The sequence below is a fragment of the Lontra canadensis genome, unplaced genomic scaffold (genome assembly GCF_010015895.1).
Source record: "Lontra canadensis isolate GAN:19392208 unplaced genomic scaffold, GSC_riverotter_1.0 scaffold52, whole genome shotgun sequence".
NCBI classification, from domain to species: Eukaryota; Metazoa; Chordata; class Mammalia; order Carnivora; family Mustelidae; genus Lontra; species Lontra canadensis.
In genome coordinates, this window is record NW_022631046.1 from 2,057,682 (window position 1) to 2,082,865 (window position 25,184).

Genomic DNA, 25,184 nt, shown 5'->3' on the forward strand with positions numbered 1-25,184 from the left:
TATTTCTGGCTATATTTTCCATCAGTTTTACTCTTATATAGGAATGTTTTGATTTATATGTCCATATGATTTAAATGAAAGAAATAAGTATTTTCTTCCCATTTCAATTCATAAGATTATCTCACTTATCACCTTTACAGGTGTACTTGAGACAAAAGACAACTCTTTTTTTTTTTTTTTTCCCCCTTTGGGACAAGTGCAAGATTCAGATGATGAAAACAAATATTCATAAAAAGTATACACAATGTTTTTATGTTTCTTTGTCTTCACAATTTTGAACGACTCTCAATTTGTTGCTTCAAAAGAATAATAAATTGCAAGCACAGGTATAAAAACAGCAAGCAAGTAGCAAACTACCACCATGTTACAGACTTCAAAAATACAGGACCAAGATATACAAGAACTATTTGTGCTAATGAAGAAACATGTAGATCATTAGTTTTTACATATTTTATGTATGTACACATCAATCAGTAAATGTTGATCACAACATCAGTATAATGATGGGCACAATTTAGGGCACAATTATTTTTGATGAAATTAAGTCCATGAATACATAGAGTAAAAAGCAGAGTTTTCAAATAGTTGAACAGAAGTCTGATTTTTGCAAACCAGATTCATAAAAAACAAACAAAAAACTAAATCTTTCTTCTTAGAGGACAAACAATTGATTAAACTGATAGGTAGTTCTGATGGATTGGAATTTTTTTTTTTTTAACTTGGACCTAACCTTTCACTTTTTGTGGAGAACAGTGGAGGTTGCAATAATTTTCTCTCAAAACTCTCTTTGGCTATACAAACAAACATCAAATTTTCAATCAAACCAACTGGCAGAGAACTGAAAATATAGGTTGCTCTATTATTCAGTTTCATAGAAGAAACTAGATGAGTCATTTACACTAACATGGGAATCCCTTCTCAAGAGCTTTGGTATTTAGTTTGTGCCGAGACAATAGAAATAAGAAATGTAGGTTTGCATTTAAATACCTCAAGGTAAACCTTTTAAAAAATTACTGAAGCAATTTGATAAACTTACCAAAATTCACAGAACACTGTTTGGATTATGTTTGGTCTTTTAAAAAACATCTAATTCAATCAAGCACTTGATTATACTTGTTATAATGTAGAGGAAACAAAGGGTCATTAAAATGTTCATTTTTCAGTTTTTTTGTGTGTAGGATTTAGCCCAAACCACAGGAGGCAAACTACATAATTAGACAATGAATCATGAGACCCAGTTGTATCCTCAGCTAAAGCTAATCATGCAAATATGAAACCGAGTGGAAGACCAGGCATACACATTATTTATGACACGAGCTAGAAAAATTCCATATAATTTTTTTTATCTTTAACTATTGCCCACATTATACTTGGAATAACCTCACTTGGGAAGCCTTGTTGAGCTGACACAAAAAAGCACAGAAATACACACATAAGTAAAATACCAAAGTGAATTTTAAAATAAGTTACAAAAGTGCTTGTGGAGATCTTCCTATTTGAAGATCTGATTTCGTGCTTACATGCCTTTCAAGCAGGCGTGGAATCATTGGCAGGTCAGACAGAATGATGATAGAATATAGGTGAAAGCACTTTGCCAGTGTCAAACCTGACAAAATAGAAATTGTTGTTTTTCTGTCGCCTGTATTTCTGCATAGTGCTTCTCTTAAAGACCATTATTCAGAATTCAGTTATTTATCAAAGAAATCGTGATAACATCCTACCTGGCTGGAGACAGAGAACCAAGTTATCTTCATGCTTAATTCTTGTTTCTTGTTTTCTGAGCTACTCTTATGCTTAGTCTTTATTTTAATTGTTTTTCTTGTGTTTTCGTCTATAAGTGAGGGATATTATTTCTGAAGCACCAAGGTCAAGGATCTTGGGGTTATTCTATGATGAGGCCATGTCACTTCACTCATTGCAAAGATTCTAGAAATTTGTCATATCAGTTTTTTTGAAGGGCACGGACCAGCGGTATCTGTAGAGAAACTGAGCTTCCAGCCTTCCTCTGACCACACACATGAATTCCAAGTAGCAGCTAGAAAGGAGTGAACGGTTTTGGAAGTTGAACAACAGCCCTTAAGAGGTCCTTTTAAGTATCCTGAAAACATAAGTTTGGTACAAAGAAGAAGAAAATGGACTTTATCCCGGGATCCTTCCTCTAACTATAGCTGGGGATAGCTCTGTTGTGTCAAAGAAAACCATGTATTTTCCTTTTATTGCAGAGTTGAATGAGAAAGCAAAAAAAAACCCCATCAGTCATGAAAAGAATGAGTCTAGTCAGTTCAAATGGTAAGGATATAAACTGAAATCCTTCAGCTGAAGATTTCATCAGTTGGGAGGAGTGCAGATGGAACAAGGATTTTCAAGACAGTTTGAGGAATTAAAGTATGAAAGGAGCCCCCATTGTTTATTGCTTCTCTTGGTTTGTTTCCATGTAAATTTGGAAATGCTTCATTTGGCTCAAATTATTTCACTTGGATTATGTTTATCCAAGTAAGAGACTTATCATTAACCTACAGCAAAATTCACAATTCATCATTCTGCCAATTATGAGACTTAATTAAGTTTTCAACTTTTTTGGATATTTCATATCATTTAAGTTTAAGCAGTCAAATATATTCATGTCTCAAATTCATTTAACTTTGCTATGGATCAATCTTATTTCTTCAAGGATAGAAATCATCATATATCACATTAATTCATATTGCATACCTACAATGGACTACATGATGTAAAGAACAGAAATATATATTTCCGTTCATTGATATTTCACACAGTTCATTGATATTTTAAAACTAACTGGAAAGCACCAAGTTATAGTTGGCTGTTAAATAAGCAAGGATAATTCTATTTACTTGTCCAGAGAGCATGGGCACATACAAGTTAATTTTTGAAAAAAATTTTTTTGAACTAGCACTTTTAAAGACATATATTACTAAATTGAAACTCCTTTGAAAACAGATGTGTATGCTTTAGGGTTAAAAACAGGTGGTGGTGACCTTAATATTTAGTTTGCTAAGCTTAATTAACTAATGCTCAAACTAATTGTTAGGTGGCTAAATTGTACATAATCTTACCAAATCTATACTTTGGTATATGTCTATCCTTATCACATTTTGAAATAAGAAAAAATAAACAAATGAATGGGGAGGAAAACGGTTCAGTTATATTTGCTATGTCATTAAATCTCTGCTAACCATTTAATACAATATATGCAGGTTTCATATCCAAACTACATTTGTACTCTTCAAGTTCCACCTATAGTATGGTAGAATGAAAACAAACTACTAATTTGTTTAATTATAATCACATAATTTGTTTCATTATAATCACATAATGCATACCCAAGTAATGAGAATTCTTAAGCAATTTGAAATAACATAGTGGGCAGAAAATCTGGAAAATCTAGTGAGGACTAGAAGATTTAAACTTCTAAAAAATTCTGTTTTCTTTAGACAGAATGTCTAAAGTTTAAGTTTAATAAAAATTTAATAAGTTTAATAAAAGAGGGGGTATGGAATCAAAAATTGGCAAGTTATTAAAATATTTGCTTTTCAGGCTTCAGGTTAGATTTTCTTCCCTTCCTCCCTTTTCTCTCTCTCTTCCTCCCCTCCCTCTACCCCCCACACCCCCTGTTCTTCCTCTTTATTTTTCACATTTCTTCTCAGGAACTCCTCTAATTTTAAACCTTGAACGTTAGATTGGATCTAAGGGAGGAAATCCATACGCTTTAGTTTTAATTTATTTTACTATTGCAGACAAATGGAAGAAACTTTATTCAAAAATTGCATTGAAACCATGATTTTAAATCTGACATTGACCTTGGAATGACTGCTTGAAGTTGTGCTATAGTTTCCCAGAGCAACCTCTGCTGCTCCCCTTAACCATTTTGTCTGGTTACTGCATTTTTCTATGTTTTGCTTGCTGAATTTGGATCAATATTTATTTTCTTTTAGGTTAACTCTACTTAAAGTTAACTGAAACCGTTTGGGCTGTGTTATTTTATAAAATGACTTTAATGTAGCGTGTTGATGTTGATTTTTTTTTTCTATAAATCTTGTGCTTATTAAAGGATTAAAATTCACCTTTAAACCTCTTTAAGGACAGGCCAAGAGTTCAGTCTTCTGCAAAACTGTAAAAAATATTCTGCTCTCCTTATTCTGTAGTTTTATTGTGATGAGCAGTGAAACATTGCTTTAAAAACTGCAGTTCAGTGTCAAAGTAGTCAATGTATTGACTGCATTGATAATGGTCTCATTTAGCTTGTTATTTGAGTTATTTTATTTTACTGCCCCCTGGTGGCCACGGCGTATCACCAGCGAACCCTGGGTGGGCTTAGCAAAGGACTATCAATTCAGAATGAAAGCATAATATAACTGTAAGATACTTTCATCAGACATCTTTTTCCTATCGTCTCATTATACAGACAAAGATAGTGAGGACCAAAGAAGAAAGGACTTTCTCATTAACCAAAGTAGACCAAGCATCCAGGACATCTCACTTGTGGGGAGAAGTTGACAGAGGGAGGAGGCAGAATCCAAGACTAAATCCAACTTCACACTACTAAGTACTGTGTCTTCAATGGTAGAATAAGGATAACAATACTCACTACACAAATCTGTGTTTGAATCAGGTGAGAGAAATAGATGAAAAGTCTAGAACAAGGGTTAGCCTAAGACAAGCTCTCAACAAATTCATCCTCCACTCCCTGTCTCATGTCTTTAAACTTCAAATTAATCAGGATGATAATGATTGCTCTGTGTACAGCCTAGAATTCACCTGTAGAATGAGCCACATTGTTTTATATTTGGAAATACTTTGCAAAGCGAGTGATAGGGAAAGTACTTTGAAACTCAACCTGAACAAACTGGATGGACAACTTTTGATGGTTGGTTTTTCTTTACCTATGATATGAAGGGGCTCATACTGTAAATTCTTACAAAATTGAACTGCCAAAAGTCATAATTGGATGTTAAGATCATACATTGGAAGATTTCTCTCCTACCACTGGTTTGATCTACATTGAGCCTCTAAGTATTTATTTATATAAGATGACACTTTATTTTATAAAACTACACTTAGCTTAAAAGAAATCATTTTATTCCCACACATTTCCAGGGAGGTATGCATTTTTTAATAAGACAATACACTTACCATCTCTTTAAAGAACGGGGTCAGAGTCACTCCAATGACTTTTTGACTATAAATTAGAAAACAATATTCTTTCTGTGCCACCAGGGCTAGAATTACAAATTGGGAGCAAGGAAGGAAATGGTGGTTGGCTTTCATTAGCATTCTAGCTCTGCAGCAGTCAGATTTACAAAGTGTGACCTCTTGCAGCTGAGTCCATAATTTTGCCATCGTTCCTGAGATTGTCAACTGGATGGGCATTGTTTAGTAGCCTCAAAACACTGAGATCTTTATTGTCTTATTACAGAGAAGAGACAATTAAATGACAAAATAAACTTTTATGAGCTCAGAAGAAATGTGACATGAACATTTAGACGTCTTTTTGTTGTTGTTGTTATTCCTATCCCAGAGAGGAAGAAAAGTAAGAAACAGAGGGGACATGTCTGGGGAATGGTCCTAGAGAACAGTGGAATTATGATTTAGAGTATAGTTGGGAGAAATTTATATGCACGTAGTTTAATTTCTAATTTAAAGCCATTGTCCACCAAATAATTCCTCCAATATCTTCTTTTTCTGACTAGGTCTTAATACTTCAGGAATACTGCATGTGCTTGTCTGTATACAAATTTCACTCTACAGAAAGTTTTATGCCAGAAACAATAAAAACAGTTAAAGAAAACAGCAAAACGCAGTTTCCTGTTTCCTTGAATTTCTTTCTTTCTCTCTCTCTCTCTCTTTTTTTTTTAGCCTGACCTTACTTATGTGAACATTTCTACTTATTACTATATGTAGGCAAATTGATATACACTTTCCAATGACCCTAAAATAATGGATTAACACAGTCAGGAGGTTTGGATCTGGCAGCATTAAATACAATTTTCAGCCCCAGTAGTTCATTAAGATCCTAAGGTTATTCTGTAATAATGGAGCTTGTGAAGTAAGAATTGATTACTCATTGTCAGAAATTATTCCCCATCATCAAACAGAGTAGTAAGACTGTGAGGTATGCCCAGTTTTATTCAGTCTTTTTCTATACCTGACTGACACATGTGGAAAACACAATGGTAGGATATAATTACAGTCCATGTAGAAACTTAAAATTGTAATTTATAAAAACCATACAAAAGCAGTAACAGATTTGTTTAGGAAAGAATAAGTTCCCATGTCAATGAGCTTGATAAGCCCCAGATGGTAAGTGTCAAAGAAAATGTGGAAGACTTTCTAGAGTCAGTACAGTACTGTTTAGTCTGTCATGTCAAATAGTTTCCTACCTAGAGTCCTATCACACATTTTCTGGTCCAAATATCCCACCGTATCTTTTGTTTCTGATATTTGCAGAACAAAGTCAACATCTGAACTCAGACATGGCAGCTTTGACTCTTCGTTTTAAAATTTTTTAAAAAGATTTTACTTATTTATTCATGAGAGACAGAGAGAGAGAGAGAGAGAGAGAAGCAGAGGGAGTAGCAGACTCCCCACTGAGCAGGGAGCCTGATGCGGGACTCCATCCCAGGACACAAGCAATCATGACCCAAGCTAAAGGCAGATGTCCAACCATCTCAGCCACCCAGGTGCCAAGCTTTGACTCTTAATTCAAATGTGTAATAGCTAAAGCAATGGTTTATGTCATAAAAATAATTTGCAAAGTCTAATAAAATAAAATTGCATTATGTAGTTCTTTAGGTAATAAAATATTAACCATAACTGAATATTGACTGTTTACTTTTTGATCCTCACAAAATTCAACACTATATATATTATTATTAAGCCTATTTCCAAATCATGTTTATTAAGTAAGTAATAACTGTATTAAATGACTGAGTGGAGGAAGAAGTGAAAGATGACAGATTGTGTGAGTAGATTCACTTAAGAATGAACTGCAAATTGCACTTGTACATTATTCATAGGTCTTTGTCATCAACTACATTTTTATATAGGATGAAAATAAAGCATAATCAATTTGATTAATACTGATATTTTTAATAGATATAAATAACTTACCCATTAAAAAGACCCTTATTTTTACTCAATTCAACTGAAAACAAATTATCATGTAATTGACTGAAAAGTTGAATCAAGATATTTAGCTATTTCTATTGATATTGTGAGGTATTTGTTACTTAAGTTTTTTTTCTTACCTCATAGAAACATTGCTTAAACATCTAGTATTTGCTAGAGTTAAAACATTGGTCCTTTCCAACAGCAAGGTGTCTTATAAGAACACAATATATACTTAGTAAATTCTTTATAACAACTGTCCACAACAAATATCCACATACTGAATTTGTATTGCCATTGGAAAAATAGTTTTGCTTTCTAGCTATAAATACCTTATGTTGATATAATTATTTGTGTAATTCCAAATGGTTTCTCAAGGTTGTTACAAAATAAAATCTTAAATTTTTAAAGTGAAGGAGTTGGATTTTGATTTCTCCTGATTATTTCAAAAGTGTGGATTTTTCCATGGTTTTTTGCTTGTGGAATAATTACAACAGTTTTGCATAAAAAAATCTTGTACATGACTCATGCATACTTAGTGATTCTTAACCACTTGGGGGTCCTGAAACTTGAAAATCTGCTGAAAGCACAGACGTTCTTTCCTGAAAACACACACACACACACACACACACACACACACACACACACGAGTTTGTTTTAACTTTTGAAAATTTAAAGACCCAGTGTTAACTATGCTTGGGTTTACCTTGAGTCATAAACACCAAGTCACAGATCTTTCGATATGATTCTCAAAAGATACTTGTTGACAGACCAAGAGATTATTTGCTATTAGCCCTGATATGCTTCCAGAATGTAGCTGTCAATGAAGTAATGTCCATCAGTAAGATTTGAATAGATATTACCAAAGTTCAAAATTTTTTAATGGTATTGCTGATGTAGTTTAGATCATGGTCATTAAAATGGCAGAGAAGATCTTGGTTTACTGTCTAAGTAGGATCTTGGAGAGAAAATAAGAAATAAAAATATGTGTTAAAATCGACAGCCTAGTGTTACCTCATTGTGATTTTGATGTGAGGTGGGTGAGGGGTTGGGATAACTGGGTGATGGGCATTTAGGAGGCCACAGGATGTGATGAGCACTGGGCGTCATATGCAACTAATGAATCATTGAACATTATATCAAAAACTAATGATGTATTATATGTTGGCTAATTGAATTTAGAGTAAAAATAGGCTTGGGATGCTTGAGTGGCTCAGTGTGTTAAGCCTTTGCCTTTGGCTCAGGTCATGATCTCAAGGTCCTGTAATTGAGCCCCATGTCAGGCTCTCTGCTTAGCAGGGAGTATGCTTCCCCCTCTCTCTCTGCCTGCCTCTCTGCCTACTTGTGATCTCTGTCTGTCAAATAAATAAATAAACTCTTAAAAAAAATAGGCTTGGAGTCACTATAAATATAGGAATGTTAATGAATATACACAAATCAGTATTCCCTACTATGCAGCCATCAAAAGAAATGAAATCTTGCCATTTGCGATGATGTGGATGGAACTAGAGGGTATTATGCTTAGTGAAATAAGTCAATCGGAGAAAGACAACTATCATATGATCTCCCTGATATGAGGAAGTGGAGATGCAACATGGGGGGTTTGGGGAGTAGGAAAAGAAAAAATGAAAGAAAATGGGATTGGGAGGGAGACAAACCATAAAAGATCCAATCTCAAAAAATCTCATAAAAGACCCAATCTCAAAAAAAAGACTGAGGGTTGGTGCGGGGCGGGTGGGGGGGGATCGGGAGAGGGTGGTGGGGATATGGACATTGGGGAGTGTATGTGCTATGGTGAGTGCTGTGAAATGTGTAAACCTGGCGATTCACAGACTTGTACCCCTGGGGATAAAAATACATTATATGTTTATAAAAAAATTAAAAATTAATAAAAAAAACGGTATTTCTAATAAAGAGTATAAATTGTGTGCCTATTCTAACAAAGAAAAAAAAAAACCAGAGTGAGTAAAACAGAGAAAGTGGTAAGTTAGGAGGGACTTTGCTTAAAATAATGTATACAAATAAAAAAAAAAGGATTGAAAGTCATTGGATATACCAAGAAAAAATTGAAAAAGAGTCATGCTAGATATATACTATTCATAACAATTACCCCAATGTTATACTCCTAAGATACCACTGTTTTGTGCAGTTCTTAGGTTATAACTAAGATTATGGCTTAGAAAAATCAATTAATCAGAAAATAAAATAAGTTGGAGTAATATAAAAGAATGACTGGTATTATAATAGAAAAGCAATGCCAGTATCGATCATCTAATGAAAAATTATGAAAAGATAATAAAACTCCAGTAATTAGATTTTATAATTAAACAAATGCTACACATTGATAGAATTTACTCTTCTCATCTGTTGTACCACTGAAAAAATTTGTCACAGAAACTTTCTAATCTAACCCCCAAATATTCTATTTTGTAAAAATGTAAGACATGTATAATGTATTTTCTGTGTGGTTACATAAAGTTTTAACGGTTACATTGGCCATAGAATTATAGAATAATAGTTAAGGAGATAATTTAGAGATTTTTATACTGTGAAGAACTAATAACATCATTCTGTTTCAAACCTTAGGAAATTCCCTAAGAGTAGATTGTTATCTTGAATAAACTATGTTTTAACCATAAGGACACCCAGGTGAAGGAAACCGACTAGATTAGGGCAAATATATTTACTGATAAAGAGAATATTAACCATTTATGGGAGGTAATATACCCTTATCTGATACACAGCCCAGAAGAACTACTCTTTTCTGAAAACTGTAATTACTTTTTTCCAATATTGTAGCTTGGTTTTAAACTTTCACTTACTTTTTCTTCTGACATTTCTAAGGTAAAGGAGAAACAGTTATCAATAGCTATATATCTATAGATATAGATATAGATATATAATTTGTAATTTGTTCCTTCAGAGTCATCCATATGGGTAAGCAGAATTAGTTGCCACTTAGGTAATGTCGTTTGTTAAAAATCTTCCATTCTAAAATAGGTATCCCATCTGTGGGTTGATGTTTCAAATTCCTATTATTAGGTTCACTTTTCAGGTAAGATAGTAAGGTTGTAGAAAGCCCTTGAGAAATGCAAATAAACTATCACTGACCTTCCTCAGATTGTTATGGAGTGCTTGGAGCCTTTTATTCTCTGTCAGATGTGGAGGTCATGAATTCCTCCTGGTACCCCAGGTGAAAGCTCATGAAATGTGTATTAACCTCTTTAGACACATTTTTCTCTCAATTAGAAAGAGTTGTCCAATGTTACAAGAGAATTCTTGATAAAATCTATTGCTTTTAACATTTCTTATTGCTTTCTTACTATTATAAAAATCATAAACTTGACAAAAAATGTCATTGAACAAGTGGACAAGGAACCATTCTAAGAGCCAGAGAAGGAATAATTATGAATAAATGTGAATTTCATGAAGTGAAAACTTGAATCTGAAACTGAACTTTTGTATGTTGCATGATTAAAACTTTCGGCTAAGTATTAAATGAAACTCACTTAAAATTGTGACAAATTTTTCCCAATTTTTTTGAGTCATGGTTCATGCCAAATCTATAGATCTAAAATTATCATATCTTCATTCGTTTGGAAGGTTTCCACATTTAAAAATAGATTTTCATAGAATATCTCTGTTTAATGTAGGCACCCAAGACTGTCTTATAAGTCTATAGTAAAAGAGGAGCATGCCTGGAATGCAGAAGGACACTTAAAAAGAGCTGATAAATAAATTACATTTAATTATATCAAACAATTGAAAGGGTCAATGCAGTTTTTGTTTTTCCCATTATCCACAGTTTTGCATTATGGTTATATTATCTGAGATTGTATCCAAAATAATTTCATAAAACATTCACTTTATATTATCAGAAAAATAACAACAATAATACTAATATTAAAAAAGTGATATTCTGGGGTGCCTGGGTGGCTCAGTGGTTTAAAGCCTCTGCCTTCGGCTCAGGTCATGATCTCAGGATCCTGAAATGGAGCCCCACATCGGGCTCTCTGCTCAGCGGGGAGCCTGCTTCCCCCTCTCTCTCTCTGCCTACTTGTCATCTCTGTCTGTCAAATAAATAAATAAATAAATAAAACCTTTTTAAAAAGTGATATTCTATCATTAATTGTGAATTTGAAGGCCATTTCCTATCTATTCACTCACATTTACTCCTATCTAATTTGGTCATATTCTCTCATTTTCTTTTATTTTTGCTAGACTTATATATGAAGCTGCAGGTTTCTTTTTTCTAAAACTGACATATAACTTTCTCTAACACCCATCACCCATCATTTACTAGTATGGAATTTCTGGGGTTACATAAGAAGATAAGGGTACTTAATCAAGGTAGTCTTTGTAATCACTTATTAGTGAAACTATTAAACCCAACTGTTCTATTCTACTGTGCACTTTTAACTACATAATAAAAGATAGTTCTTTTTAAATCTTAGTTCTTTGAATCATTTTTTTTTTAATTCACAGACTTCATAAATGGAGCATTTAGATTAGATGCTGAAGAAACAATATTGATTTGTGTCTTTTCTTTTATAATCATAAACAATAAATCTTCAGACATTTGTTAAAATTTCTGGCATTTCAGATTCATTACCTATCAATCAAAGGTAATCAACTATAAAGTCTTTGGTTTTAAGTGGTGTTTGACAAAAATGTTTCATTTCATCTTAGAGGAAAATGATATTTCTTTTAAGTGAATGGGAAGTTTAAAAATTATGTTGGTTATCTTGAGACTGTCAGATAACTATAAGAAATCTCTATACATTATGTTTTAGGTATGTAAAATCCATAAATTTAAGCTTAATATCTGATATTCCCACTAATACTCACAAAGACCAACTAAGCGATACAAATAAATGTTCCTGAAACTCTCATTTTATGTAGATCAAATCAGAAAAATCACGACTCCAACATAAAAAATGACCTCACATTATTATTTAAGAGATCTTTCCATTCACGAAAAATATTTCATTTTAACTAGAGATTTTGTGCAAAAAATTATATTTGAGAATAAGACAAAACATCAAAATGTAGTCTCCAAAAGAATAAGGGACCAGAGTTTTTTTTAACAAGTAAATTTAATTAGATAGACATGTTTCTCTTTACCAGATACTATTGAGAATTTGTGAGCTGGAATTGATGTAGGCGATTCCTTGGAACTATGTGTGGATGGATGCATGAATGTATGCATGTTTGAACATAATTTGTTACATTTCCTCTTCTTGACTCAAGCAGCCACTACTAATACACTTCATAGGTGTTTAAGTGAACACCTTAATCCTCCTGTTAGGGTATATATCAAGGCTTCTATCAAGTCACCTCAAAGTCTCTAACCATGCAGTGCAAGCCAATGTGTTCTCTGTTATCTAAAATTTGAAAATTTGACAAATACATTTTTAAAACACCCAGTTTCTGCAAAAAAGAAACACAAATACATTAAGATTTGAATAATATGGGCTGTGACTGCGTGAAGAAAAACACATATGTTGACAATTAAAAGATTTATGAAAAAAAGTCCACTGGAAAAGTTGAAAGCAAGCTTAACTAAGTGGGAGTTTTTCTCCCTCTTTCTTGAATAAGTTCACCTAACTTTGAGAGAGGAAGGTACTTCAGCTTACAAAGAGCATCAGATTGAGCAGCATTGCTCTACATGTTCTTGTATTTTAACAAGCGGAAGAGATGGCGTCGTGAGATTTTATGTAGTAGAATGAAGATCTGTACTTTCTAATTGGTAAGATGTATGTGTCAAGACCCATATTAAAAAAAAAAATACTCCTTATATGGTTTTCCTGTAACTAAAATTCCCGATTCCACAAGAAGGCATGTACAGTCACTTCAATAAACTTGACAAAAGCAATAGAAAGTTGGCTGATATTTCTGTTTTTTCAATCCAACTATAATTATATTGACATAACCTAAAAGGACAGGGAACAATGAGGAAAATCTACACCATTCACCTTGTCTCCTAATCTATGGCCTTTCCAGCATGGATAAATGATAAACTTTGGAATTTCCTGTGGTACAGTGATTCTCAATTTTACAGTTGTTCCTAATTCTGATTGTACATTAGTATCACTTAGGAAGAATTTTCTTTTTAAAATACTGATTCTTCGAACTCTAGAAAAATTATGATAGACTCTGATAGTAGAGTCGAAGAATGGGTAAAATGTTTCCGTGGTGATGATAACAAGCAGCCAGATTTTAAAACTACTAATTTAGATAAATATGAATAGGGAGTCATAGGGTTCAGAAAAATTGGGTTTAGGATTTTTATAACAAGGTCAGAAGTTTGGTTCATCTCTACTGTGTGAACTTGACCAAACTGCTTAACTCTAACCCTGAGAGACCTCATCTGTGAAGTAGGAATAATAGTCATTTCTACTTGACAGCGCAGTAAGGATTTAATGCAAAAAAGTTCAGGTGCCACCAGGATCAGTGTTGACTGGAATACATTAAAAATGTCAAGACCCATCTCAGACCTACTGTTAAAAATTGAGTAGCTTGGCATACGCATTTTCAATAAACTATCTAGGTGATTCTTTTACGTGATGAGCTACAACAATCATGATTTTAATGGGTAATGGAAGTACCCATTAGGAGAATACCCAGTATGTATTAAGCACTCAATAACATGTAAACTCTCAGTTGATAAATGAAACTTTAGACTTTGTGTTTTCTAACCTAATACATCAGCTGAAATGTTAAAAATTCAGTTAGTCAGGGCTCTTGGGTGATTTGATTTAGGCTGAGGTCATCATCTCAGCATCGTGAGATGGAGCCTTTTATCAGGCTCCACGCTTAGCTTAAGATTCTCTCCCTCTGCCTTTCCCTGCTCTCCTTAAAAAATTCACTCACTCTCTCTCTTTAAAAAAAAAAAAATCAGTTAATCAATCAAAAATGTTACACAAATGTTGCCAAACTTCCAATTTGCAGATTTGAGCCTGGTACTACGAAAGACCATCATTTAATGCATTAATTCAAATTTGCAACTTTTAGAGTCCTTTAATGCACTCAGAGTCCATGAGTTTGCTTTCTGTCTTAAATAACTGAAGTTAGGGGAAAAAAATTAGACTTCCAAGCTGTAGTTGCCTTCAGTGAAATACATTATGGAAGCAAATGTCTCAGATGTTCAAATTTTAAAAATTGAGAACAAATATTTCTCTTGAAGGGACTTCTAATTATCTAAATTCATTTTAAGACTTTATATTACTTAATGCAGTCATGTTACCTAGATAAACACATTATAGCCATATGCATTGTCAATATTCTCTTACCATAACTAAAAGGTTGTTAGGAGTATAGACTTTTGAATTACATGGACCTGAAATAGAATCCTGTCACTTACTATATGACTTTGGACAAGTTACTAAAACCTAATTTCCCCATATGTTCTTAGGATTAATAATAGTTATATTATATTTATTTTTTATACATTATTATATTATATATAATATATATCATTATATCATATATATATATTATTATGTTATATTAATAATAGTAATATAAACCAGATTATTATCTCAAAGGATTGTCCCTTTACCTGTTATATAAGAGAATAAAATGAACATGTAGTCTTCTCACTGTGTCTCCTAGTTGCTTAGAACATGTGGCTTATGTGTGAATGCTGTTCTAGATGTTGAGCCTACATTAAGTGATCTGTAAATTAGAGAAGATTTATTTTTGTTTCCTCTTCTTATCAACACAGATGACTTTTCTTTGGCTCTAAATAACTTAGTCTCACTCTGTGGCCTCCACTTCTACCCTCCACTAAATATGAATTATTAACATCATGATTTCATTACTCAATTTCTAAAGAAATATTATTAATTCACTAAAATTAATTAAGTGTTAATAGGCGGAAATGAATGTCTTTCCTAGGTCACTCTTTAATTAAATGGAACAAAATTCAATAATTCTTCTAGTGGTTTAGTTTGCATAATGACCAGCATTTTTTTTTTATATTTTTATTTCTCTCCAATAGGTTGACATGCCATTTCATTTAGAAATGAAGCAACTGATGAATTCTGAATCATCTGGGAGATTGATTAACATAATAAACTCTATTAAATCATAAACTTGAATTTATCATGAAATTGCCAGAAATTTTTTCTTGTGATCTGGAAATATAACCTAAATTATTGGGTCAAGCCATTAAAGTAATTATGAATTAGACACATTACTTAAAAATCCTCCTAGACTACTTTAAAGATTTTTTTTTTTTAATTTGACAGACAACGATCACAAGTAGGCAGAGAGGCAGGCAGAGAGAGAGAGAGGAGGAAGCAGGGGGGAGTGGAGAGGGAAAAAAAGGCTTCCTAGTGAGCAGAGAGCCCGATGGGGTCCCTGGGATCATGACCCGAGCCGAAGGCAGAGGCTTTAACCCACTGGGCCATCCAGAAGCCCCTCCTAGACTACTTTAAAACCCATGAATGCTTACTTAGTATAATCTCACTGTAACACTACCATATATTTCTTTTTATTTTTAAGTCTGCATGGATGTAATTGTCTTCCTGTGTGCATTCATTTCAATAAATTATCTGTGAAAATTAGTGATTTAACTAATTGAACTTACAGTACTTTGAATGTTCCAAATTTGCAATGCTTTTACAATTCAGATAGTAATATGCTTTGAAATTAAATGGGGAAATTTTAAGGAATTTAAACAAAAACAATGTTCTACATTATAGTCTACATGGCTAGATCAATAAACTTATTAATCTAGAACGTTGACATGGTATGTAAAGCTGGTTTCTTAACTTACTAAAAATGTGTTTTTGTACTAAACAATGTCCATTTCTATGACTCCTAAAACCTGTGACTAAAAAAGCAAAACCAACTGCATATATTATGAGATTAAAATAAAATTAAACAGTAGCCTGGTGTCAATTACAATCATTGTTATTAAATTGACTAATGAAAATCAGAAAAACAGTAAAATTTTCTATATTTATAATAAATTGCATTATTTTTATAATAAATTTACATTAATAGTAACAGTGCAACTATATTCATAAGAATACAATAGTCATTATCAAAGTAATTTATCAAATGTCACTTTCTTCTTCTAAAACAAAATATTAAATGTTAGGGTCACACTGTATGAAGTGTATTCATGATAGTTATTTTCAGTAGTGCATCAGATCATTATTTATTAAGCACCTTTTTACCTGGTGATATGCTGATTAATGATGTGTAGCTTTAACTACACTAAATTTGTTTGGCCAATTCAAAAATCTACCAAAAAGAAATACTGCAAAATATATTTACTTTGAAAAGATGGTCAACTTAGTTTGCTTTATCTAGAAGGGCACTTACATTTTTTAAAATCAGTTTTATAAAAAACACATGACTGGTTACAGTAGGTCAGCAGAAAATTAGAGGGTAGACATACACACTTTGGCTTGTTGGTTTAAGTGAATGTATCTCCAACCATTAAATTATGAATACTTCAAATACACAATTAAGTCTTCAAAATTTTCTTTACTATAAGTGACAAATTTCTCAAGTAATGGTCCTGTAATTGCTTCTCTTAGATTTTTAAGGACATTAATGAGGTCATGATTTATTACCAAATTATGGTAGATAAAGGTCTTACAAACAATAAACAAAATTCTTGTGTCCAGTCACATATGATTTAGAGCTTAAGAAAAGTTGAATATTGAAGTTAAAATTGCATTAATGGGATTTTTTTATTTTTAATTTGGGTATTGACTTCATAGGAGAAAGCCTCTTTACTGTAATTCTATACAAAGCTAAGGTTATAGATATTTTCATGTAAGGAAAAAGTACCATTCATTTTACTAGCACAGATCAGTTTACCCTTTTGAAAATAACTATCTTAGGCTGATTTATAAATCAAGGAAATGACTTTTTAAGGGAACTATCCTTCTTATATTTATTCCTTTATTTACAGTCAAATTATTTGTAGGTAAAGAATTATAATTAAAAAATAGATCCAATGTGATATAAAAAGATAGAAAGGTATAAACCTTCAATATGTTTTTTTTTTACCTTTAATATCTTTCAATAGTATTAGTTGTTGAAGTGAAAAATGTAGTTTAAGTCATTGAGTTTATTTTGTAATAGTAGGGAATAACTCCTACCAACTATTGACATCATCTCATGTGGTCCCATTATGACCAATAACACATAAATATAGGATAACCAATGTAACCTATAGTCAAAACCAGATTACTGTAAAAGATAGGCAATGGTAAAGGAATCAAGGTCTCTATTTTAACTTTTTGGAAATGTACTCCTCTCACTGATAAAGTAAACAGTGTGGAATACCAGTGCTTAAGGGTGGTAGAGTATCAATATATTTAAAAGTAGGTGGGAACTGTACAGATTATTTAAAGATAGGAAAATAGAACATACCAAAAAGTTAAATGTGAAACTTTTCATGGGGGGAAAAGATACATTTAATATTTTAAGATTTTTTCATACATAGTTGGGGACATACTGCTGAGAAAATAATACTTTATCATGGTATAAGAAAATTGACTTAGAGGAAATTACAATAAAGACATTTATTAAATGTCTGGTTTGTAATAGAATTTAAAACCTTGGGGTTTGAAAATGGGATGGCTATTTATCTCTGCACAGTACACAGATGATGAAGTGAATGAGGAGATAGAAGAGAAAAATTCCTTATATTTCTTCCAGACTTTTGAGTACACCATACATTAAATATTTTAAAAAGTTCTGCAATAGTTGGCTTTCAATTTTGACTGCTAACTTTACTTATGAACTGATTTATTTATGCATTAAAATCATATTTATCTGCAGCTAGGCATAATAATTATAGGTTACGTTGCCTATTATAGTTTAAGTTGTAGTGACACATAGTATACTGAAATTATAGGCTAAGTTTCTGAATACTGTTTATTCACTGTCATTGTTCATCCTTAAATAATCATTAAATAAAATAACTTCCAGCTTATTAAAATTAATGAGTATATGGTTTATAAAATTTTATATTTAATAAGAAAAAATTATTGAGAATCTTATCAATGTATCTTTAATTCAGCTATTGGAAGAGATTGCTATGTAGGGTATTGCTTTTCTTTCAATAAGACATGAAATCTGAACAGTCTATTCTTAGTGTGATTATATTTTTCTATGAGCGTAAAAATCTTACTCATTTTATTACATAATAAATTGAATTTTTGGGTAAATTTTTGAAGAGAATATCTAGACAGAACAAAATGGGAAACTGAAGCAATAGTTCAAATAAGAAACTACTTTGATCTCAAATATGTAAATATGTATGTTTTTCAGAATAGATGTTTAGATCCAATTATCTAGGAAATGGCCTCAAATCTACATTTCAATTTCAATTCTCAAAATAGAACATTAACCCATCTTAGAAGATTTTGGAATTAATGAAGTGAGTACTACTCTGGACTTCAGTCAGAGTAACTGGGCTGAGCAGATTAATGAGGTGAAAGGGACAAGAATTTTGGAGTGGTATGACCTTGTTTTCATAATATTTACAGTTTAGAAAGAGAATGCTTTGCAATGCATGTTTGAATCTTCAATAGTTAAGAAATACAAATAAATTTAAAGCTAAAATTCTAAAGGTCCTGTTTTGAGAGATTTGGGATCTTCTAACAAACAAATAAGCTTTAAGGAATTTGAAGAATCTAAAATGTCCAGAAATTTCTAATGAGTTGTGATTTTTCAGAGAATGTGATGTATAAAATATGTAAGGACACATAATCAAAAGCCAGTTCAGAAGGGAGACACAAGCAGGAAAGCAGTGTTTTAGGAACACTAAAGCCAAGAATAAGTGGAGGTGTGTTTGTCGAAAATAATGCTAAAGAGGGGCACCTGGGTGGCTCAGTGGGTTAAAGCCTCTGCCTTCAGCTCAGGTCATGATCCCAGCGTCCTGGGATCAAGCCCCACATCGGGCTCTCTTCTTGGCAGGGAGCCTGCTTCCTCCTCTCTCTCTCTCTGCCTGCCTCTCTGCCTCCTTGTGATCTCTGTCTATCAAATAAATAAACATTTAAAAAAAATTCTAAAAAAAAAATAATAATAATGCTAAAGATACAGACACCTCTCCTTCTCCTTTTTTCCTCTTTTCTCTTGCTCTTGCAAACACACACACACATACACAAATACACATATATTCAAATATATACACATACAGTAATATCTACATGTATATACACATATGTCTATGTATACATATAGGTATACTCACACACACACACAGATCTATCTAGACATAGATACACACACCCATATATGCAATGATACAATAATTTTGGAACATTCAAAAACAAAAAGTTAAAAGCAAACAAAAGACAAAGAGCAAGAACTAACCAAATTACATTTTGTTACAACCTTCTTCCTTCCAAGAATAATACTGAAATTAACAGAGAAAAAATTCAAAGTAGAAATCTAAATAATGAAACTCAAGGTAGACAAGGAGAAAGGAAGCCTGTTTTCTAGTTTGAACATCACAGCCCAGGTAATTTATAGGCTAGTGCACTGATAACTTTTGCTAGTAATGGAAGGAAATAAACAAATGAATAGAAACGTGGTAATGAAAAAAGAAAGACTCAGCAAACCCCAGTTCTGTGAGCTTACTGGTGATTCTGGGCAAAATTTTAGAAATTACAAAAAGCCTTTCTTAATTTTTCAAAATAAATGGGTTTAGATTTCTTAAATAGAAATCACTAATATTTACAATGGGAATATTAGGAATAACTGTTACAAATTTTGAATGAGGTTTCTAAAGTAATAGAATGACAGGAATACAATAGATCTTGATATTTAGGAAGGCATTTACATAGGCCTACATGACATTCTTCAGCAACATAAATATAAAAATGTGCTCTGGATGACATTTTTAGTGGATAATGAAGTTGATGATATTGCTCAGGATGAAGGCCTCTAGTAGTGTTTTGAAGGGCCATGTCCTTTTTTTAACATATATAACATGGCTAAAAAAAGAAGAAACATTTATTTCTTAATTGATTACTTTGTTATCTTCTTTTCAGCTCTAACAGCCTACAAGCTAAAATAATTTAAACTTCACAGATGAAGGGACTAAGATTCAAGAAGGTTAAATGACTTTCCTCATATCAGGAGGTCAGTAATTACAGAACTGGGTTTCAAACTCAGGGGTTCATGACCCTTCAACTGTATTTCCTGAGAGGACAAAAGGCACACATACCAAATCTGTGGTACCAGAAAGCTGGGGAGTTATGTTAAAACACTTAATGATGGAATCAAAAGCTGGAAGTAGGGAGTCATCAGTCAAAAGAAACAATGAAATTCTCTGGAAATTAATACTAAATTTTACAAGAAACCTTCAAGAAATCCATTGAACATTCACCAAATGGCAAATCAGGTTTTATCAAGAGATCAAGAAATAAATGTCATGAAATTTGAGTGTGAGCTTTATTAGTAGTATGGTGATAAAAATAAATGTAATCTTAAACAGTATTAACGGAAATACTGATGAGGTAAAGAAAGAGGATCACACTGTTATCTTCAGATGCTGGATGACACCAAGAGTAGAGTTCTCCAGGATAATCCTGGGTGTCATGTTCTAATGGACATGTTGACAAACTGGAAAATATTGAGTGACGTTTGCCATATAGACATTTAGAATAGCAAGTGTTTTCCCTACCATACCTTGTAATTTGTAAATATTTGTTTCACTTGGGTGTCATTATTATACAGCATAGTTTTTCTATGATAGCTTTATAAAAATTCCCAGAGAATAATTGTTCAGTAAGAAATGGAATGTTCTAGTCTCATAAGTGTAGCTGTATGAGAAAAGTAGTTCTAAATGATGTTTGGTTTTTAAATTATATTTTTATATGTGGAAAATATCTATCTTATAAAAGTTATTTTTTTGATGATAATGCAACAGTGCTTATATTAACACTTTTAATGTATTTTTATATCCAGACACATTATTGCTGCTATAACGTGTATTTTCCAAAAATGTATAATTTCCATGTTTTTATTGTGCTTTCATGAATGCTTTTCTTTGATGTTTATAAATGCTGAAAAGGCTCCCTTCAAGGAGAAGAAATTTAAATGTAAATAAGCTTTTTCGTCAGTTTAAAGTAACAAATTTGACATTATTTAAGGTACATATCATATTTTGTGCTTGAACTCTATCAGCATCTTATTCAGGTAAAAATTAAAAAACTCAACTTTTGTATTACATTCCAGTGTTTTTCAGTGGATATTTGTAACAAAGAAAATAATATATATATATTTTAAAAACTTACTGCAAAGAGACATTGATGAGACATAATGCTTAATAATAGATTGAATGTAATTAAACCTAATAACTGTCTTTTTGCTTTATACCTCTGAGACAAGATTATAGTAGCCATATTCAGAATTTTTAAATACAGGAAATGCAACACTGACTCATATAAAGAATGATTGGTCAGATTATCTTTTATAAAGAGAAAGGTTATCTGCCCCCTTTTTCTCCAATGGAGAAGCTTTGTTTGTCAAAGTCTTTCCTTAAAAAGTTGACCTCCACTCAATCTATAAAGAAAACATAAATAAATCCTTGGGTGACTGACCAACTTATTCAAACCTGCTTTCCTAATGAAAAGATCAAGTTTAAAGTAAAATGCAACTCCTTAAAATCACTTTGCATTTATAATTCTCTAGCAAACGTTCAGTATCATTGTTACCCTCAGCAATATTTCTGGAAGCATTTTCCACAAGCTGATGTCAATGGCTGGTCTTTGGAAACACTCTCAGAACCTATGCTGACTCTATGAAGTTTACAGTCACTTCATGGAGTCTGCCTGAGTCTTGAAATTATATATCTTTGTTGGTTACCTTTTGTCATTAAAAGTACAGAAAAAAGATTATTTATAATTTCTGAGATATATTATATTATGCAACTAGCCAGTTAATGAAAGAGGATGAGAAAAGCCAAGAAAATAGAATGTCTTTAAACATCTGGCAAAACCCCTCCAAATCAATGCAAAAATTGTAGTTTAGTGGCAGTGTTCATTTTTTATGACTTTAAGACTTATTTGTGCAACAAAATATTAATATTTATAGATTCATATTTTGTCTTTATTATACAATAGCATTTGGATGCAAAGGAAATACACAGTAGCTATTGTATCAATAAAAATAATTTCCAAATTTTTATGAGTTTCTAATTTAATCAATTTGGATAGCATGAATAAATACTTTCCAATCTATAGGAACATATGCATTTGAACCTTTCCATAAACATGCATGAAGTACTTTTCATATCGTCATAGTCAACCCTTTCATCTCTGCTGTAAAAGATAGAAAGGATCAGATAAGCTCAGGGCATTCTGGACAACCAATGTCTTTAGGATGCACTAAGGTGTCCAGAAATGCTTTAATAGGACACGTGGTTTAGGCACAATTGTCCAGTTCCTTTTAGTAAAAGTTAGTCAAGTTTACTCACCATGTGGGTGCATATACAAGAGTATCATTTCAGACACTTTAGACTTACTCCACAGAATGATAATATGACTTACGGAAGAATCATACTAGCCATTTCAAGATAGCATAATTTACTATATGAGACTTAGGTAGAGGTGAACAGAAAGCATCATTTATGTGAGGAGTAATCTCTACGTAAGGGAAAGGGTGCTATCTGGATATCAGAACATCTGATCACTCACTTTGGCTTTACTAGGAACTAGCTCTGAATATAGAAAAGTCAACTGATTTCTATGTTTCCTACTTTTCTCCTTTACAAGATGTCCATTTAAACTTCAAAAAAAGTATATGATAGATTACAATTTCAATTATATGAATTTTAATACAAAACATATAAAATCAATTTCAAAAATTTTCTTCATTTACTGAAAATGTTTGTAAGAATGAACTAAATATAGGCCTTCTCTAATTTCTTCTATTAAATGTAGGTACCCAATATAACTTGAAAATATTGAGCATAACTATTCTTTTTGCAAAAGGGAATCTAGAAAAAGACTGCTTCCCACAGAAAATTTATTAACAATAGGTGCTCAGTTAAGTGTTTCTATACAATGAACAATGCCCCTTTTTGTATAAATGATCAGGGGAGAAATATTTTAAGTCATTTTTTTTTCTTTCCATCACTCCACCTATGCACAAAATTCTGTTGTAAAGACATCACTTCTATGAGGAGGTATTCATTGTAGATGTACAGAAGTCTATGAAAATCTATGTTTACAATAAAAAAAAAAGATTATCATTCTAACCAACTGCATATTCACATAGATGCTTAATAAAAGCTATCTGATGATATAATGAATGTTTTAATTCTTGAGGAAGTGCGTACAGTTGGCAACTGTTTTTCAAGACTCTCCATCCAGCAAACTAAATTTTCTCACTTTAAATCTTTCATGTCGTATTTTTGACATTTAATTAAAATTTTGGAACTAACATCAACACATTAAAAATATAAATAAAAGTAGCATTAACCATAAACTTTAGGAGTTAAAATAAATACAAGTGGATTAGAATAAAATTATGTTGACAATATGAGAATCAAAACTGCCAAAATGATTAGACTTTTCCTTGAAAATATCCCATCCATTGCTTTCCCTCCAGCAAACAATAGCAAAAGGGAAGGTAGCAAAAAAGGAACAGGAAAGCCTGCTTCGATAGCTGGACATATCGATTTAATTGGTTAAAAAGTCCAAATGCTAATGCTCCTAATAATCAGCCATTCTTTTTGTGTTTTGGTAACATATATCCTTATACAATTTATGTCAAATGGAATTTTTTGATTCACCTCTGACATTTCAAAGTTTCCATTCTTGAATTCCCCTAGTCTTAGGTAAGTAACACAGTGTCTACTTTGTTTGAAATCTACAACATTTTCTCCAACATCTAGGGCTCCATGCTGTAAAATGTCATTTTGCCGATCTTCTGTTCCAGTACTCACTTTAATTTTTTTAATTAAAATTGGATTCTCAAATATAATCACAAAGACATCTCCTACTGAAGGTGGTTTCCCCCAAAAGTACTCATCAACACTACTATAAGCCTTGCTTGCTTCATAATTTTCGAAAACATTCATATTGGTGTAGAGATTTGCAGGAGGGTTATCAGGGATGTCAAATGACTCTTCTTCAAAATCATCATCCTTCAGCTTATTCTCAGTCCCTTTATATGATGAATAATAACCCATGTGCTGAAAGAGAGATGGTTTAAAACGGATCACATTTTTCTGAGCTAAAAGACCCCGAAAATGAGTCAATAGCCAATCACAAGGCATTTCTTGATAAAACATTAATAAAAAGTGTGCCAAACGTGGGAGATCATGAGAATGATAAAGTTTTCCGATGTAGCCAAGCTTAGAGAACTCCAGAGTTACCCAGTAGGTTCCTTCTAGGGATGTAATGACTTTCTTGATGGCAGTTAAGAAATTTTTTGAACATCGAACATCATCTTCAAGCATTACATAATAGTCTGAAGTATTGGCACAAAAATTAAGCAGAAAAGCATAATCTACATTTTGCTTAGAACGAAATCTGACTCTGTCTTCTGGATCATTGTAATTTCTCTTAAGGCCATCCAGGATTGGGTAATATTCCTCTGGAGCATGTATAACTATTAATCTTCCTGCAATAATATGGTGGGCAAATTTCTGTGTAATATCCTGGACCATGACATCACGCCAGGATGAATTAAAGTCTGCCAGGTGAACCACCACTGAAATTTCCTTCAGCTCTTCGTAGCTGGATTGCTCAAAAATTGACTTGATCGTCTCAAGTAAATAGTTTCCTTTTTTTCGTTTCACTGATGAAAGTCCAATTGTAAGAAACCCTGAACAAAAGAATTCAGAAAGAAGACAAATTAAATGTGAAATAGGTTTTGAATAACATATAAAAAAATCTTTTCCCCTTGGGTTTGCTATGATATTAGGTATATCTAGTAAATGATATATGTCGCATATTTTGTGAGTGAAGTCTTATGCTAAATATATAAAGGCTATAGTACTTAATACATAATTGGTTTTTCTTTGGAAAAAAATTCATCTTAAGCCCAATGACATATGAGCCTTATTG

The 25,184-nt window shown here is 32.3% G+C and overlaps 1 protein-coding gene across 4 annotated transcripts in view; it reads right to left on the minus strand.

Annotated features, from left to right (window-relative positions):
• Positions 1–23,119: 23,119 nt before the first annotated feature.
• The window catches only part of MGAT4C (MGAT4 family member C), a 717,583-nt gene continuing 715,518 nt past the window's right edge, over positions 23,120–25,184 (minus strand). For all 4 annotated transcript variants that reach the window (XM_032874170.1, XM_032874169.1, XM_032874172.1 and 1 more), the window contains one exon: positions 23,120–24,942. In XM_032874170.1, the coding sequence (XP_032730061.1) occupies positions 23,801–24,942 (1,142 nt within the window). In that variant the 3' untranslated portion in view covers positions 23,120–23,800. The remainder of the gene's footprint in view (positions 24,943–25,184) is intronic.